General features: G+C 38.2%; 1 protein-coding gene and 1 non-coding gene across 2 annotated transcripts; both read left to right on the forward strand.

Annotated features, from left to right (window-relative positions):
* Nucleotides 1–640: 640 nt before the first annotated feature.
* LOC105048781 (uroporphyrinogen-III synthase, chloroplastic) lies at nt 641–2474 on the forward strand (the record flags this gene model as incomplete). The annotated part of the gene is given in 4 exon segments (XM_073261371.1): nt 641–726; nt 1127–1261; nt 1947–1998; nt 2152–2474. Coding segments are annotated over 4 exon segments (303 nt in total), but the record flags the coding sequence as incomplete, so codon positions are not given.
* Nucleotides 2475–12664: 10190 nt separating this feature from the next.
* Nucleotides 12665–14021, forward strand: LOC105048675 (uncharacterized). Its single transcript, XR_012142670.1, has one exon. It is a non-coding gene; the product is annotated as an uncharacterized protein (transcript).
* The last annotated feature ends 2818 nt before the right edge of the window (nt 14022–16839 follow it).

Here is a 16839-nt window from a genome sequence, read left to right on the forward strand (position 1 = left end):
AATATATGTTGCTTGTGGATTCTGAATTTCAGAATGCCATTCGGATTATTTTAGATGAAAGAGCGTACAGATTAGGACAACTATAAGTGCATATCTCTAGTGTATTCTTTAGGTAAATATCATGATAATATTTATATCAAGATACCGGCAAACATCTGGTAACTGTAATTACTTTGAACTGATTGTGATATGCTCTATGTTCATATATTAGGCAAGATTGTTAGAACTGCATAAACACCTAGGTTGTTATTAGTCGCAGATTGTACATCCAAGATACACTGCCGGCTGGACATTTGTTAAGGGTCCACAAGCAGTTATCCAGCAATTTGGTTCCAACAAGAGCATTCAATAGTAAATTTTGTTAGGTCCTAGTCAAATTTACTGCTATTTTATAAAATGTCCAGTTTCATATATAATTTGTCCGACACCTTTCGTTGATGTATCTGCATGTTTTTGAGATCTCATAATCTGACTAGCTAGATTATTTCTAAGTTTCTGGTCTTTTATTTTGCATAATCATTTCATTTAGTGTCTGATGTTATTTGTAATAACCTGAGTTACGTTAATGGACGTTACCAGCGTGAAGTGTGTGAGCTTGACTAATCACCATGAATCATTTTGTTTTTTCTGTACTAATCAGGTTGCTATTCAAGATGTCGACCAGATGGTTCTAAAACAAGTTCTTTGTGCTCCAGTTGTTGCAGTAGCCTCTCCTTCTGCAGTGCGGTAATTAGTAATTGCGCCTTCTTATCATATTCACTTTCATGTTACAATGCTTCAGTGTTGTGTCCCCTCCTAATACCTGGAGTCCATTTGATTGATGACCATGTTCTTTGCTGATTATCTCCATTGATTGCAAATAAGATGATTAAGAAGAGCAAATCTAATCCTTGATCATCTATATAGTTCATCTACTTGGTTTATCCTAAGTCTATAAGAAATTTCATTTGTCCATGATATCTTCAGTTTGGGTAAAACTTCACTTATTTTTTGTTTTCCTATGATGTTAATGTTCTAACATTATTACCTTACCGTTTTATTTTCTTTATTTCCTTTTCTCTACTCAAAATGGTATTCCTGTATTACCTTTTTTGCCTATTGAGTTGATGACTGTTATATGAAATAGAGCCTGGATTAATATCATCTCGAAATTGGAAGATTGGGACAACTCTGTTGCTTGCATTGGTGAGACAAGTGCTTTGGCTGCAAAGAGATTGGGACTAAAGAATGTATATTATCCAACAAACCCTGGTTTGGAAGGGTATGTCTTATTTCTTTCTTATAATTATCAATCATTAGCTTAGTGGAGACTGCTGCCTTGTAATGAATTGTAACTGCCAGAATATACTGCATATAGCACTTATGGTCCATAATAGGCCGGCCTTTGCTGTGGCAAGTCTGAAGATCTCTTTCTATTTGGCATGATTGACCATTTGTGGATGCATATGACTGAGCTGAAATACCAAAGGGAAAAAAGAATACCTTCAATTAGGATGGACAGTCAATAATTCTACTTTTCAATCCTAGCTTTGTACTTTTGCACTCAAATCTTTTAGGTCTCCCTTGTTGGAAGTGTCTTCTATATTAAGACTTGAATGGCATGAATAAGTCAATGGAGATGCTTGACATCCTGCATCCACTAATTTTATTGAAATATCATGGTTTTATCTTCCCATACAAATCATATTTAAGTTGATATCTTTGATTATTTGTATACTGTATTTGGGAGAGATTCACTAATGTATATATGGTGCACCATAAGTTGACTGCATCATTTTGAAAGTTCCATGAGTACCACTCTGGAGTAAAAGTCCACTCAATCTTTTGTGAGACCTATTACTTATGCCACAGCAGACCTCTCAGACATGTCATAGCCCCACGCATGATTGATGATCTTCTAGAGCAAAGTGTATCTGATAATTCTCATCAATGCATTCTGCTTACAGGTGGGTTGACAGCATCCTTGAAGCTCTAAGAATTCACAACCAACCACAAAAGGTTCTACTATACCCAATCACAGATATTTCTTTAAAAAAAAAAAAAAAAAAAACTCGTGCACAGTTTTGCATTCTTTGTTTTTCCTATTGTTGCCTCCTGTAATTCGTTTTTTATATAATTCAGGCTCTAGCTTGTTGATAAAGAAACATGCAGGGAACTGAAGACTTAAACCTATGGCAGTGAAAGACATTCTTGGTTGAAGCAAGCCTGGATATCATCATTGCTGTGATCACCCTAGCAGTATCTTATGCATGTAGAGAGATTCCCTTCACATTTCATTATTGAATGAAACGGATGGGATAACTTCTTCAATGGTCAACAACAATGGAAAGGTGATCATAAGATGATGGAGAACCAATTATCTACCGAACATGATAAAATGTGAAGGTGATAAGATATTATGTAGATACTTCTTTTGATATTTATGTTAACTTGTATGAACAATATATATATGAGAAGAGAAATTGAAGTGTGTAGATCTTCTGTAATGTCAGGAAATTCATGTTCTTTTACTTTCACAGATGTAGTGCTGGATTTTTTTTTCCCTATTGATTTACAGTTTCAGAAGGATCAGTTTTTATTTTACCGGAGTCTTGTACAACGTGTTCTGTACAGAGTCCTGTTGCATTCCATTATTGAATGCAACTGAATGACATAACTTCTTTGAAGGTCAACAACAATGTAAAAGTTATCATGAGATCATGGAGAACAAACAACCTGCCATACACGATAAATTATGAAGGCAATGAGATATTATGCAGATTTTTTCTTATTTGTTTCAACTTGCACAAAACAAAATGCTTGAAAAGAGGAATTTCAGAGTATGCTTGCTTAATATGGGGGAATTACATTCTTGCTCTCACAGATGCACTAGTTGATTGATTTCCCTGCTGATTTTGCAATGTTGGATTAACAGCCTCTTATTTTACCAGAATCCTGTACTCCATGTATTTTCCACCTTTTGCTTAAAGACTCAGGAAACTTTGACAACAGACATGAAATAGCCTGTCATTCATGGAAGTTCATGCGCTACAACAGCAGCCTACACATGCTTGTTATTGTAAGGAGTCTGCAAAGTAAGGTATGTTTGTCTGAATTTTGAAAGATCTCTTATAAGAATTTATATTACATGCAATCTTTTCATCTAGTACTTTATGAAGAGGTTATCATGTAAGTTAGCGTCCTACAGCAGTTTAATAACACAAGTTAAACAGAGTCATGCCTGTGCAACTTGTACTGCTAATGACAATTGCCCTGACTAAATAGCATCACTTACTATTAGATGATTTCATGATCACCTTCTCCACTAATAATTGAGCTGCATTTTCAACAGAGTGGAAGGGCTAGTTTTGGCATATTCACAGAGCAACCTGCAATTACGGTGAGATCATTGTTAATGCTCTATTGGTAGCTCGCACACAGGTCCCCCACCTTTCGGATATGAATGGTTAGGTGAGCCATAGATAAATGTCACGAAGCCTCATTCAATCCACAGAAGCAAGCCATGACAATTCTCAGAAGTTTTTTGAATCTTGTAATTTTCAACTTCAATTATATTCACTTATGATCATATCAAGTCTTCACATAAACCATTATATTTAATATGCTAACTTAAAATTTAAATTACCATGGTTGATTAAGTTGATAACTATAAGAAATTAGTTCTAATGGAGTTGGCAAATTGTAATTGTTTATAGTTTTTTGAATTTACTTCTTCTGGTGGTTGTCATTTTCTACATATATGTCTATATTTTAGCTCTTCTTTCTGACAAGAAGTTTAGCTTTCCTATATGCAAACAAATAGTTGAGACCCTATTCTCTATATAATTAAGATGTTTTTTTAATCTTTTCCAAGCAATCTGAACAGAATTATACATCTTGCTTCTTTCCCTATATAATTACTAGCTTGCTCTCCTGAAAACAGGCAATCAAGATTAAGTTTCAGCTGCTTGTCTTCCAATATAGCTTCAAACTATGTCAAAATTTTTGCTTTATCGTATTTGTTTATCTTCTTTCAATCTCATGTAAGGTGAATGGGAAGAGAGGGCATCACGGATTACAGTAATAATCATGGTGCCTCATTGCTGGAATTTCTTGGCCAGAAAAAATGCTCAATAGGCTGTCAGTGCATCTTAAAGACATCCATGCATCCATGAGATGAGAAAGTGCATTGTGTTAACACTGGAGAATTTATCTTAATATGAGGTGTACTTCTTTTCTTAGTATAAACAAGTGTAATTTTTCATACTATAGTGGAAAGGAAATGAATGTTGCAGGCGCAAATATACCTATAGAGCTACGCTCTTACACCATTAGCTGGATTTGACTCCCAAGCTTATCAACCTAACTGTAGACCTGCATTGTTCTGGTTTGCGTGGATGAAGATCCTTCAAGAAATACTGTTGTTGCAGACATGGGAGGGAATTTCCTTTTTCCCTTTTTTCTTATATATATATATATATATATAGCTGTTTTAAGCACATCTTCATAGTTGAGTACTACTTTTGATATAAAACAAATTTGAAATGTGATGATGTCCTAACGATCAGTAGCCAGATGGTTCACTTCTATAATTGAATTTTTGAAACTCCAGTTTCTTGTAATTCTAAATGGCTTCTACCTAACAAAATTTTGAACCTTCTTGAATGTGAAATATTCTGTCTAAACCTCTATTTAACTGCTAAATAATATTTTACCAGCTGGTTTGGGTTTCTCAACCTAGGCAGCGTGAAAAATATATGACAATAAATATTCATATGTGCATTGCCCATTAAGATTAATCATTTTCAGGGAAAGAGAAGAAGACCTACCCAATATAATATATGGAAATGCACCTGTGTAAGATCTAAACACAGAAGCTCCTCCGTAGGGAGGGGGGCGACTACTGCTGCATTGCTGAGTTCTCTCTTTTAATGTTAGCGCTTTTCCTTTCAAGAGAAGTATGATCCTATTTCAAAATCCTCCAAACTCATACATACATTAAACATTGTAATTGCATAACTCTGAAGATTATCTATTTTTCCTGATTTTGTTTAGAAATTGAAAGATCACCCAAACTCCCTCATCTCCTTTTTTGCCAATGGGTGAGATAATAACAACAGTGCATGAAATTACTTATAAAGCATAGATTAATGGATGTATGCATATGACAAATGGCAATCCTGAAATAAAGGAGCGTAATATCCAAACATGCAAGGTAGATAGTTTATTCCTGCGAACAAAAGCTCTTTTATTATTTGAGCTTATCTTTCCTATATGTCAACTTATGTTGACAATCACGTGTTAAATTGCACATAAATTACTGTTTAATGGTGGTGCTGTTAAGATTAAAATTGAGTCATAAATATAGAGTGCGTTGGATCATATTGGATCATGAATTGGATTGTGTTCATAAATTTTTTTTAAAAAAAAATTAAACATATAAAATTAAAAATTAAAATATGAGTCAAATATAGAGTAGATGAATGAAGAATAAAAAATTACACGTGCAAGAACTCCAGTTTTGACTAACATAAGTTCGAACATAGCATGTCTCATGAAACAAATTGTCACGCCCCCGATCCGAAATTTTGAATCGAGGGTCATGGCAACCGCCGCATACTCATGAAGAACTCTCTCTATAAGCATGCAAGGCATCTCATCACGATATCAATGCATCACAGCGGAATAAATTCAAGTAATTATTATTCAACTGTAATTCAAGTAATTAAATCAAATATCTTACATCCAATAAAATTTTTGCTAACAATAAATCTAAGTTCAATGAAGTTGACAATGCTAATCTCGCTTCTAAAAGCTCTGTCCCAATATTTCTTCCCACGCTTGAAATTAATTATCTGAATCTAAAAAATAGAAAGAAAGGTAATGAGCTAGACAGTCCAGTAAGTAACAAGTATCTCTACCAGATATTTCAGATATTATCTAATTTTCAAGAATAATGCTGCAAATAAACGTAAGAGTATATTTCATGCTGATTTAATACAAATCAAATATTTTCAAATATTCATATATAATATAATCATAAATTCGATTCGATTCAAAACACTCGTAATTCAACAGCCTTGACTATGACCAACGTTTAACCCCCATTGACGGGGTCCACAGAATACCAGCGCACAACCCCCACTGGCAGGGTCCATAAATACCAGCGCACAACCCCCACTGGCAGGGTCCACTGAGTACCAACGTATAATCTCCATTGGCGGGGCCCACTGAAACATAGTTAGGCTGAGAGCATAAATCCGATCTGTATCAAAATACTTTATACCATAATATATATCATAATCTTTCACTAAACATGTGCATAAATCGATATACCATAACATTTCAAAAGCACTTTTCTTTCAAAACATAATTTCATAAATCATGCATAATTTCAGAGAATAATTATTTATTTTTAGAATAAATATGGAATATCTTAAGAAGATGATTCATTACTTACCTTTCACAGAGCACTGAATGAACAGATCAACTAACTTCTAGGAGATTCTTCCGTGCCTATTATCCAAAATTATATTTTTACATTAATTTTAATTCAAAATTAAATCTAACAAATCCCAAAATCAAAATCTCGCTTAAAATCAGACTCGTCTCTAAACTCGATCAGAATCATCAGATGAAGCCTTCCACTTCGCTAATCCTAGAGGAATAACTTTAGAGAGAGAGAAATCCATCAAGAGAGAGAGAAACAAGCTAGAGAGAGAAAATTCTAGAGAGAGAAAGTAGAGAGAGAAAGTTCAATTCCAGAGAGAGAAAGTCAGGGTTCAGACTGAAAGAAGAGAGAGAAACTCTCTCTCTCATCAATTTCATTTATTTATTTATTTATTTATTTATTTATTTACTTACTTATATACTTATATATATATATATAAATATATATATATATATATATTTATTATTATTATTATTATTATTTTCTTTTCTTTTCTTTTCTTTTCCTTTTTTCTTCTTTTTTTTTTCTTTCCTTTTCTTTTTCTCTTTTTCCTTCTTTCTCTTTTCTTTTTCTTTTTCTTCTTTTTTTCTTTTTCTTGGTTCTTCCCGTGCTGGAACAGGAGATCCTTGGTCCTCCGGCCTTGATCGGCCGTTCGGGCCATAGCCGCCGTGGCGGAGGCCGGCGGCCGACGGGGGCCACTCCTCCGGTCACGGAGGAGTATGGCCGACGATCGATTCTGATCGCCGGCGTCGGAAAATTCAAGGAAAAGAGACCCAAAAACAGAGTCTCTTTTCCGACTGTAGATCGGCGACACTCGTCGCCGGCAGCAGCGTACAGGAGCATGGGAGGAAGGAGAAGAAAGAGGGGAAGAAGAAGGAGACTCACCTCGGCCTCCGGTGACCTCACCGGCGAGAAATCACGGCGAGAAACCAACAGTGCCCGCGGCTCTTCTTCGGGAAAATCGGAGAGAAAGAGAGGGAGAAGAGGCCGATGATTGATCTCAAGAGAGAGGGGAGACCTTCTTATAGAGGGTCCTAGGATTTTGAGGGATCCTAGGACTCCTAATGTGCTTGGGTCTCGCCGGAGAAGAAGACTCGGAGTCTTCTTCCCGATTTTACTCTGTTTTTCTTTTTTTTTTTTTTCGTTTTGGTGGGCTGAATTAGGTTTTGGGCTATAACATTCTTCACCCCTAAAAAAAAATTTTGTCCTCGAAATTTTTCATACCTGTCACCATTGTATTGGAAGCCTGTGCATTCTGTGTAAGCGCATAAACTCTTCCTTGGGTTTTAGAAATCTGTCCACCACCCTTATGTTGTCCTTCATGAGTTCTTTGGCCAACTTGATTTTCTATATTTAGCGGGCAGCTAGCAATTTTATGATTCATCTGACCATATTTGAAACAAGCACCTGTATTCCAATAGCAATCCTTGTCTGTATGATTTTTGCCACATCTGGAGCACGGCTCACCATCAATCTGTTGAGTCTTATTGTCTACTGCTCCCTTAGCTGATCTTTTGATGTTTTTATTATTCTGCCCTTGTGTATCATTTGATTTTGCTCTCTTTCTTTGCTTTCTTTCTCTTTCCATGCGTTCTTCATTGACTTCCCTTTCAATTATCAGTGCTTTGTTTACCACATCTGCATAAGTTGTTAATTCATATGGAACCACTTGTTTTCGAATCTCAGTTCTTAGTCCCATCTCAAACTTGTGAACACGTTCTTGCTCACCATCCACTAATCTCGGAGCAAATTTTGCTAACTCTGTAAATTTTGCTTCATATTCAGTCACACTTATATCCTTTTGCTTCAAATAAATAAACTCTTGCTCTTTCTGGATCCTTATACTCCGAGAAAAATACTGATCATAGAATGCAATTCAAAATCTTTTTCAGGTAAGTATTTTGCCGTCTTGTTCATGCTTGCGCTGTAGTCGCTGACACCAGTTGTATGCTTCTCCTTGTAGTAAATAAGCTGCATATCGAATCTTTTCTTCATCAAGACACTCTTGGACAGCGAAAGCCTTCTCCATCTCCATTATCCAGTTATCAGCCTCCAAAGGTTCAGTAGTCCCCTTGAAAGCTGGAGGAGCAAGCTTTTTAAATTCTGAAATATTATTCCGTTGTACTGGTTGCTCTCCATGTTGTGGTGGTGGATGCTGATGTTGTTGTGTATCTCATTGTATCTGCTGTTGTTCAAACATTTGCTGCTGTATTTGCTGTTGCGCTTGTCCCATCCTGATTAGGATCTGCATTAACTGAGCCATATCTGGTTCTTGACGTGCTCTCGAAGCACTTCCATTAGGATCTACGACTCCCTCCTCCTAAGGGGTGCCATTGGTCAGATGGGGAGTGCTACCATCCCATGGTTGTGATGTCTCTCTTGCAATTCCTTGAGTAGTTCTTGTCATTCTATGGGGAGGCATGGTAACCTTGTAGTAGTAAAACCTTATTAGATTCATTTATCTATTTGTTAGGATGGGTTTATTATGATGTTCATACTCTAACGTCCCAATATTCCTAATGTTTACCCACCTACACTCATACTATGTCAAATTCTATGTGTCATAATTTATCCACTTATGCTCTGATACCATATTAATTGTCACGCCCCCGATCCGAGATTTTGAATCGAGGGTCATGGCAACCGCCGCATACTCATGAAGAACTCTCTCCATAAGCATGCAAGGCATCTCATTACGATATCAATGCATCACAGCGGAATAAATTCAAGTAATTATTATTCAACTGTAATTCAAGTAATTAAATCAAATATCTTACATCCAATAAAATTTTTGCTAACAATAAATCTAAGTTCAATGAAGTTGACAATGCTAATCTCACTTCTAAAAGCTCTGTCCCAATATTTCTTCCCACGCTTGAAATTAATTATCTGAATCTAAAAAATAGAAAGAAAGGTAATGAGCTAGACAGCCCAGTAAGTAACAAGTATCTCTACCAGATATTTCAGATATTATCTAATTTTCAAGAATAATGCTGCAAATAAACATAAGAGTATATTTCATGCTGATTTAATACAAATCAAATATTTTCAAATATTCATATATAATATAATCATAAATTCGATTCGATTCAAAACACTCGTAACTCAACAGCCTTGACTATGACCAACGTTTAACCCCCATTGGCGGGGTCCACAGAATACCAGCGCACAACCCCCACTGGCAGGGTCCATAAATACCAGCGCACAACCCCCACTGGCAGGGTCCACAAACACCAGCGCACAACCCCCACTGGCAGGGTCCACTGAGTACCAACGTATAATCCCCATTGGCGGGGCCTACTGAAACATAGTTAGGCTGAGAGCATAAATCCGATCTGTATCAAAACACTTTGTACCATAATATATATCATAATCTTTCACTAAACATGTGCATAAATCGATATACCATAACATTTCAAAAGCACTTTTCTTTCAAAACATAATTTCATAAATCATGCATAATTTCAGAGAATAATTATTTATTTTCAGAATAAATATGAAATATCTCGAGAAGATGATTCATTACTTACCTTTCACGGAGCACTGAATGAACAGATCAACTAACTTCTAGGAGATTCTTCCGTGCCTATTATCTAAAATTATATTTTTATATTAATTTTAATTCAAAATTAAATCTAACAAATTCCAAAATCAAAATCTCGCTTAAAATCAGACTCGTCTCTCAACTCGATCAGAATCATCAGATGAAGCCTTCCACTTCGCTAATCCTAGAGGAATAACTTTAGAGAGAGAGAAATCCATCAAGAGAGAGAGAAACAAGCTAGAGAGAGAAAATTCTAGAGAAAGAAAGTAGAGAGAGAAAGTTCAATTTCAGAGAGAGAAAGTCAGGGTTCAGACTGAAAGAAGAGAGAGAAACTCTCTCTCTCATCAATTTTATTTATTTATTTATTTATTTATTTACTTACTTATATACTTATATATATATATATATATTTATTATTATTATTATTTTCTTTTCTTTTCTTTTCTTTTTTTCTTTTTTTCTTTTTTTTTTCTTTCCTTTTCTTTTTCTCTTTTTCCTTCTTTCTCTTTTCTTTTTCTTTTTCTTCTTTTTCTTCTTTTCTTCTTTTTCTTGGTTCTTCCCGTGCCGGAACAGGGGACCCTTGGTCCTCCGGCCTTGATCGGCCGTTCGGGCCATAGCCGCCGCGGTGGAGGCCGGCGGCCGACGGGGGCCACTCCCCCGATCACGGAGGAGTATGGCGGGTGATCGATTCCGATCGCCGGCGCCGGAAAATTCAAGGAAAAGAGACCCAAAAACAGAGTCTCTTTCCCGACTGTAGATCGGCGACACTCGTCGCCGGCAGCAGCGTACAGGAGCATGGGAGGAAGGAGAAGAAAGAGGGGAAGAAGAAGGAGACTCACCTCGGCCTCCAGTGACCTCACCGGCGAGAAATCACGGCGAGAAACCAACAGTGCCCACGGCTCTTCTTCGAAAAAATCGGAGAGAAAGAGAGGGAGAAGAGGCCGATGATCGATCTCAAGAGAGAGGGGAGACCTTCTTATAGAGGGTCCTAGGATTTTGAGGGGTCCTAGGACTCCTAATGTGCTTGGGTCTCGCCGGAGAAGAAGACTCCTACTGGGAGTCTTCTTCCCGGTTTTACTCTGTTTTTCTTTTTTTTTTTTTGTTTTGGTGGGCTGAATTAGGTTTTGGGCTATAACACAAATACTGTGTAATTGATTAATCAAGATATTTATATACTACTTAACAATTTGATTATTATTTTAGTTAGAATGAATTAGGGGAAAAACAAGAATAATGTTTTACTATATGGCTATAAAAATATGAAAAGAATTGTCTCTTATTTTTAAATTCATGGACTATAATAACAAGTGTACCAACTTTTTTTTTTTTTTTTTTTTGGTAATAACAAGTGTACCAACTTTACTGCTCGAGAATTATTAGTAAATAATTTAGAAGCTAAACATTCAAATGAATTGTAAAAAGTGAAAATATGTGATTTAATATCTAAATAGCATAATCAAGTTGAATCATAGTTCACCAAAAAAAAAAAAAATCTTATGACCTAATGGACTGTATGATTTATAAGATCCTGATCACAGATGAGATCCAGAGTGTTTTAGGACCATTTTGATAAAGATCATAGAATGCAGATTATGAATTGTAAGATGTTGATAGCAGTGTTTGATGATGCATGGATTAGATAATGCGTAAAAAAACTCCCTGTCATGCTGCATATTTAGATGGGAAAGATCAAAAGCATACTATTTACCATGCTCAAATTTTGAGAGAGAAATTAAAAAATAAAAATAATCGCTAATATGGATAAAGAAACTGTAGCTACTATATATGCTGGTAAAACTGATCTATTATCAAACTGTATGTAGTATGATCGAAGTGCTTGTTCATTGATATTTGGAAAAATAACTTTATGAACATCCATTCCTAGCAGCATCAACTCGTTTTGTAGCTCGACTCCTCCAAGTTCTAATTACCAAGAAGCTTGTCGATGAGCATGGCCGAACTTGCTACCAAGGAAAATAGCCAGATGCACTGTTTGCCAGGTTGGAAAATTCCGGGCTTGGACTAAGCCAATACAATCCAACTAGTCCAATTCTTCGCCAATGCTGGAAAATTCTTGGCTTGGGTCTGGGCTTGGCCCGTCTTTACTTGGCCTCTTGCCCCCATTAACTCCGGTCTCAACACCAGCCGTACGTAATGCTCCCTTGTAGTTGTCTGCTAGTGCGACGTTTTCTTTCCTCTTCCTTCTAGAGGAACACTTGAAAAAGGCTTGCCTTGATCAAATCAAAAGGCACAACGAACGCGTAGATCTAAGAAGATGACTTCTGAATATAACTTCCCTTTTTTTCAACAATTTCTGCAATAATGTTGACTTCGGTACCAAATTATCCGCTGGTGATATGTAACAAAAATGGTCCGCCGTATACATGCTTCCAACAATGCACTTTGTCCTCCTAGATGGCAGAAATTTAATTTGCCTCTTTTAAGGTTAGAGAGAGAGAGAGAGAGAGAGAGAGAGAGAGAGAGAGAGAAATCCCAACCGAGTTTCGTTTATTCAATGCTACAATTCAACATTTTTACAACTAGACGCATGTGCAAAACCATTTTTATTATTTTTTTTTCTGATAGATTTGTACATTACTGCTAGAAAAGTATAACGTTTTCTAGCTACAAATTAAGAGGCGGCTCTCTCAAATCCGTTATATTCTCTCTCTCTTCTTGCGGTTCAAGCAATCTTCCCTCTCCTCAGTTCCTTCCATCTTCCTACAACTCATTCAACTTCCTTGCCACGCAAAAGTCGATCGCCACCCCGAGCCAAACTCTATTTTAATTCCGATCACCGAAACTAAAACGAAGCCTATCAAGAGCCAACCAAGGCCAAAGCAAAGAAGAAAGGTAGCAAATGGAAGTGGTGGTACCAATGGCACCAGCCCAAGATTTCCACTTCCAGAGTGCATCCACCTCCCCATATGCGAGTGCACCGTCAAGCCCGAAGCCCTTCGGCAATCCCTCAGAGTACTCCTTCTATGCCAGCGCCCCCGCCAGCCCCTCCCAAACTGCAGCCATCTACGCCCGTATATTTGGTTGGGAGGACGAATCCAGCACGCCCAAGCCTAGTGGCGACGATGCCAAAGAATTCGACTTTGCCTTCGCTTTTGATAGCCATCTCCAGAGGAAAGCTTCGACGACAGATCTTGCGGCTGCCGATGAGCTCTTTGAGAAGGGGAGGATCCGGCCTCTGAAGCCTCCTCCCCATCTCAATCATCCTGTGAAGGATAATGGGAGCGGTGCAACTCCCTCTCAAGAGGTTATAGAGGAAGGGTTGAAAGATAGAGGGAGGACCCCCTCTACTCTTTCCACCACTCATTCCAGAAGTAGGAGAGGGCCGAGATCCCTCTCTCCTATTAGAGGAGCTGGGGACTTCAACAATTCCCTCACCTCCTCTACCACCACCACCACCTCCCTCCTCCTCCTCCTCTTTATCGAAGGGTGGTGGGAGCAAGAGGTGGAGGTTGAAAGACTTGCTCCTGTTCCGGAGTGCTTCAGAAGGACGTGTGACAGGGAGAGGAAGCAAAGATCCTCTGCGCAAATATACCGTGCTTTCACTGCTGCCATCTTTATCCAACAAGCGAAGGTCGGGAGGGGAGGAGGCAAAGAATTCCAGCTCCGAGGCGACTGATAAGGATGGTTCGATTAGGAGAAGAAGCGGATCGGCTGTCTCTGCGCACGAGAAGCACTACACCATGAACCGTGCGGCGTCGTCGGAGTCAAAGAAGAAAACGCCCCTGCCTTTCCACCGCCATGGCCTGTTTGGTTATCTCAGCTTCAACCCAGCCGTCCACAGCGTCACCAGAGGATCTAGGAACAAGTCGTTCTCTGGGGGGCGATCCTAGTCACTGGGCTGGCACGATCAGAAGGAAAAAAAAACTATACTTCCTTTTATAAATGTTTATTATTTGTTCATGTTTTATTCTTTTGAAAACCAAGAGAGGATAAGAGAAGGAATTTATCCATTCTGTATTTTGAATATGTTTGTTATATATCATATTTTATTCATATGAATAGATGCAAGGAATTTGGTGGTATGGTCTGATATCCACCGTACCTCTCCCTCATCATTTTTTTCCTGCATATAGTCTTTAGGGATGGTGATGAATTGGTTATAGCTTGAACTGATCAATATCCATACCCGCCACGTATGTAATTAAAAATTTCATATTTATATGCACCATGTATCTATCTCAAGTTGGATTAAGTTGAGTCAAGTAGGGATGCGGTTAGATCATATAAGATAGATAAAAGAGGTTATGTTGGATCGGATCAGATAAGATACATATAAATACTATAAAATAATAATAATTTTAAAATATATATATATTAAGATTATATTGGATCGGATTTGAAACGGACCATATCATTATCCATACTCGATCAAATTTGCTTCATATATTTTTTTCTAAAATTTATATCCATCTCGAATTCTAATCAAATTAGATAAAATCCGTCCCATTCAAATCGAATTGAGTTAGATATCCGACGGTCGGCCAAAACTTTTATCCTAATAATCTTTATTAAAATGGACATGAACAAAAATTTACTAATTAACCTCTAATCGTCAAATGAAGATGCTCAGTGACGCACCATTTGCATCATAGAATGTTATACAGCATTAGATAGCCGCCATGACCATCAACGATGACATACCATGAATGGTATTAAAGGTTATCACGTTTGAGCACTCTGTGGTGCAAACCATCCATGCTCCACATTTCGTAGGCCCATTTATCTGCCCCTTTGTACCATTTTATTCTAATTGTCCCTCTGTACGAATATTGTAAGACCTTTGATTTCTAGGGTTGGGTTGTTGGATGTGATATCCAGGCAAAATTTTTTAAGACTTCCGTCATGTGTAGCCAAAAACCATATTATCACAAGCACATGGTAATTGGGACAGCTCTCTCTCTCTCTCTCTCTCTCTCTCTCTCGACGTTAGGTCTAAATCTAAAAATTTTCACCTCCTTGTATTTGTCGTTGTTTTAGTTGGTTCTCAAGTACCATAAACTGCATACCCACCTAAATTTGCGGAGCTGTTGAGCCATCACATGCTTTGCAACTATTAACATCACAGTGCCTGTCATAATCCCGCACCAAACTACCTTTATCCTTCAATTTTAATATGTTTATTTTGATTTGTTTCGGCGGGAGCCACGCTTCACAGACCTGCTGGCTGCTGGCCGCACATCCTTATATTCCTTATGATTTTGTTTGACAAAATCACGATTCCTTGAATTAGTATCTTCATATATTTATAAAAATAATTTTATGAACAATGAAAAGCCAATTGGCGGTTGTTATTGCAAAATAAAAAAATTAAAATAATTTTTTTTATATTAACTTGTCAACATATCGATATATTTATACAAAAAGAATGACAATATTTGTCTCCCATAAATTTTTCCTAAAATCTCTCCTAATTAATAACAAATTACAGTAAAATAATATACATCTTAAATAATAAGATTTACATCATAAATAATAAAAAATTATCTCATAAATAATGAAGATTCTTAATAGTTATAGCTGCAGTATCACTCTAACGACCATCGTGCGTACACAATGATCAATATAATTTTTGTTAGAGAAATGATCATGATCTTATTTGACTATGGCATACACTATAAGGCAATGAATATACTTCAAATCATGATAAAGACATGTTATGATTATAGGACCGGTGCTTAAGGACATGAGGCATGGGGATGACAACTGCTACGCACAAGTCATCATTTGAAAAAAATTATAACAACTTGAAAGGACCCTGCACTCCTTGACGTATTTGTTTCACCAGTTTCAACAAAAGGAATATATGTATCTTCCTAATGAATCACATATGTAGACTCAGCCACATAAGGCGCTATCCAAACGTCTGCACATTGGTCTCCTTGTATATATGCGATGCTCCAGTAGAAAGCAGAAGCAAATTACGTAAATCTTCCTGTATTATCATGTGTTACGGCCAATTCCCTCGTCACCTGGTCATCGGAAATGAGCGCCTGCAAAAGAAAGTCCACGCTGACTGGAGGCGGCTCCGACGGGACCCTCCGACGGTCAAGTCAGAGAGGAGACTAGGCAACAGTAAAAAAGAGACAAAGAGCTCTACGGGAGAGAGCTCTACGGGAGAGAGGAGAGGAGAAGGAGGGAGAGCCTGAGCGTTTCTCCTGGAGCCCCCCTCCAGCACTGTTGTCTTCCCCAATTTATAGTAGAGGTGGTATGGCCTCGCCGTCGGTGATGTAGACAATTGGAGGGTTGTCAAATCGTCGGAAGTTGTCATGTCGTTGACAAAGTTGACAGGTCCTAGAAATTAATTCTCGTCCTTAGCAGGACAGCGCCTCAGGCTTCCTGGCAGGTGACGCCCCCTGGCGCTCGTACGACGTTTACTTGATGGGACTGCAGCCCACGCCGCTCATCCGGCGTCCAGGAGGGACTGTAGAGATGGACGTCAGCCATCCAAACTGGTAGTGAGTCGTCGGCGTCCCATCCGATGGGAAGTCGGTGACGGGGGGTCAGCCCTTAGGCAATCGGAGACGACGTGGGGCCGCTAGGCCGATCCGCTCCGGTCGGGGCACAATCGGTAGTCGCTGTCGGTGTCGTCCGCCGTCGGTCGGGAGGAATGGTCGCCGAACGGAGTTGGTCGGTCGGATGGAGTCGGTCGGACCGGATGGAGTCGGTCGGATCGGATGGAGTCGGTAGTCGCTGTCGTGTCGTCTGCCGTCGGTCGGGAGGAGTCGGTCGGCCGAACGGAGTTGGTCGGTCGGTATATCCCAACATCATGATTTATCAGTCATGATGGAATAATTTGCCCTGTTGCTCCAGGATTATGAAAAGCTCCACACCCAATCAAATTCTT

This window comes from Elaeis guineensis, chromosome 7 (genome assembly GCF_000442705.2).
Source record: "Elaeis guineensis isolate ETL-2024a chromosome 7, EG11, whole genome shotgun sequence".
In the NCBI taxonomy this organism is placed as follows: domain Eukaryota; kingdom Viridiplantae; phylum Streptophyta; class Magnoliopsida; order Arecales; family Arecaceae; genus Elaeis; species Elaeis guineensis.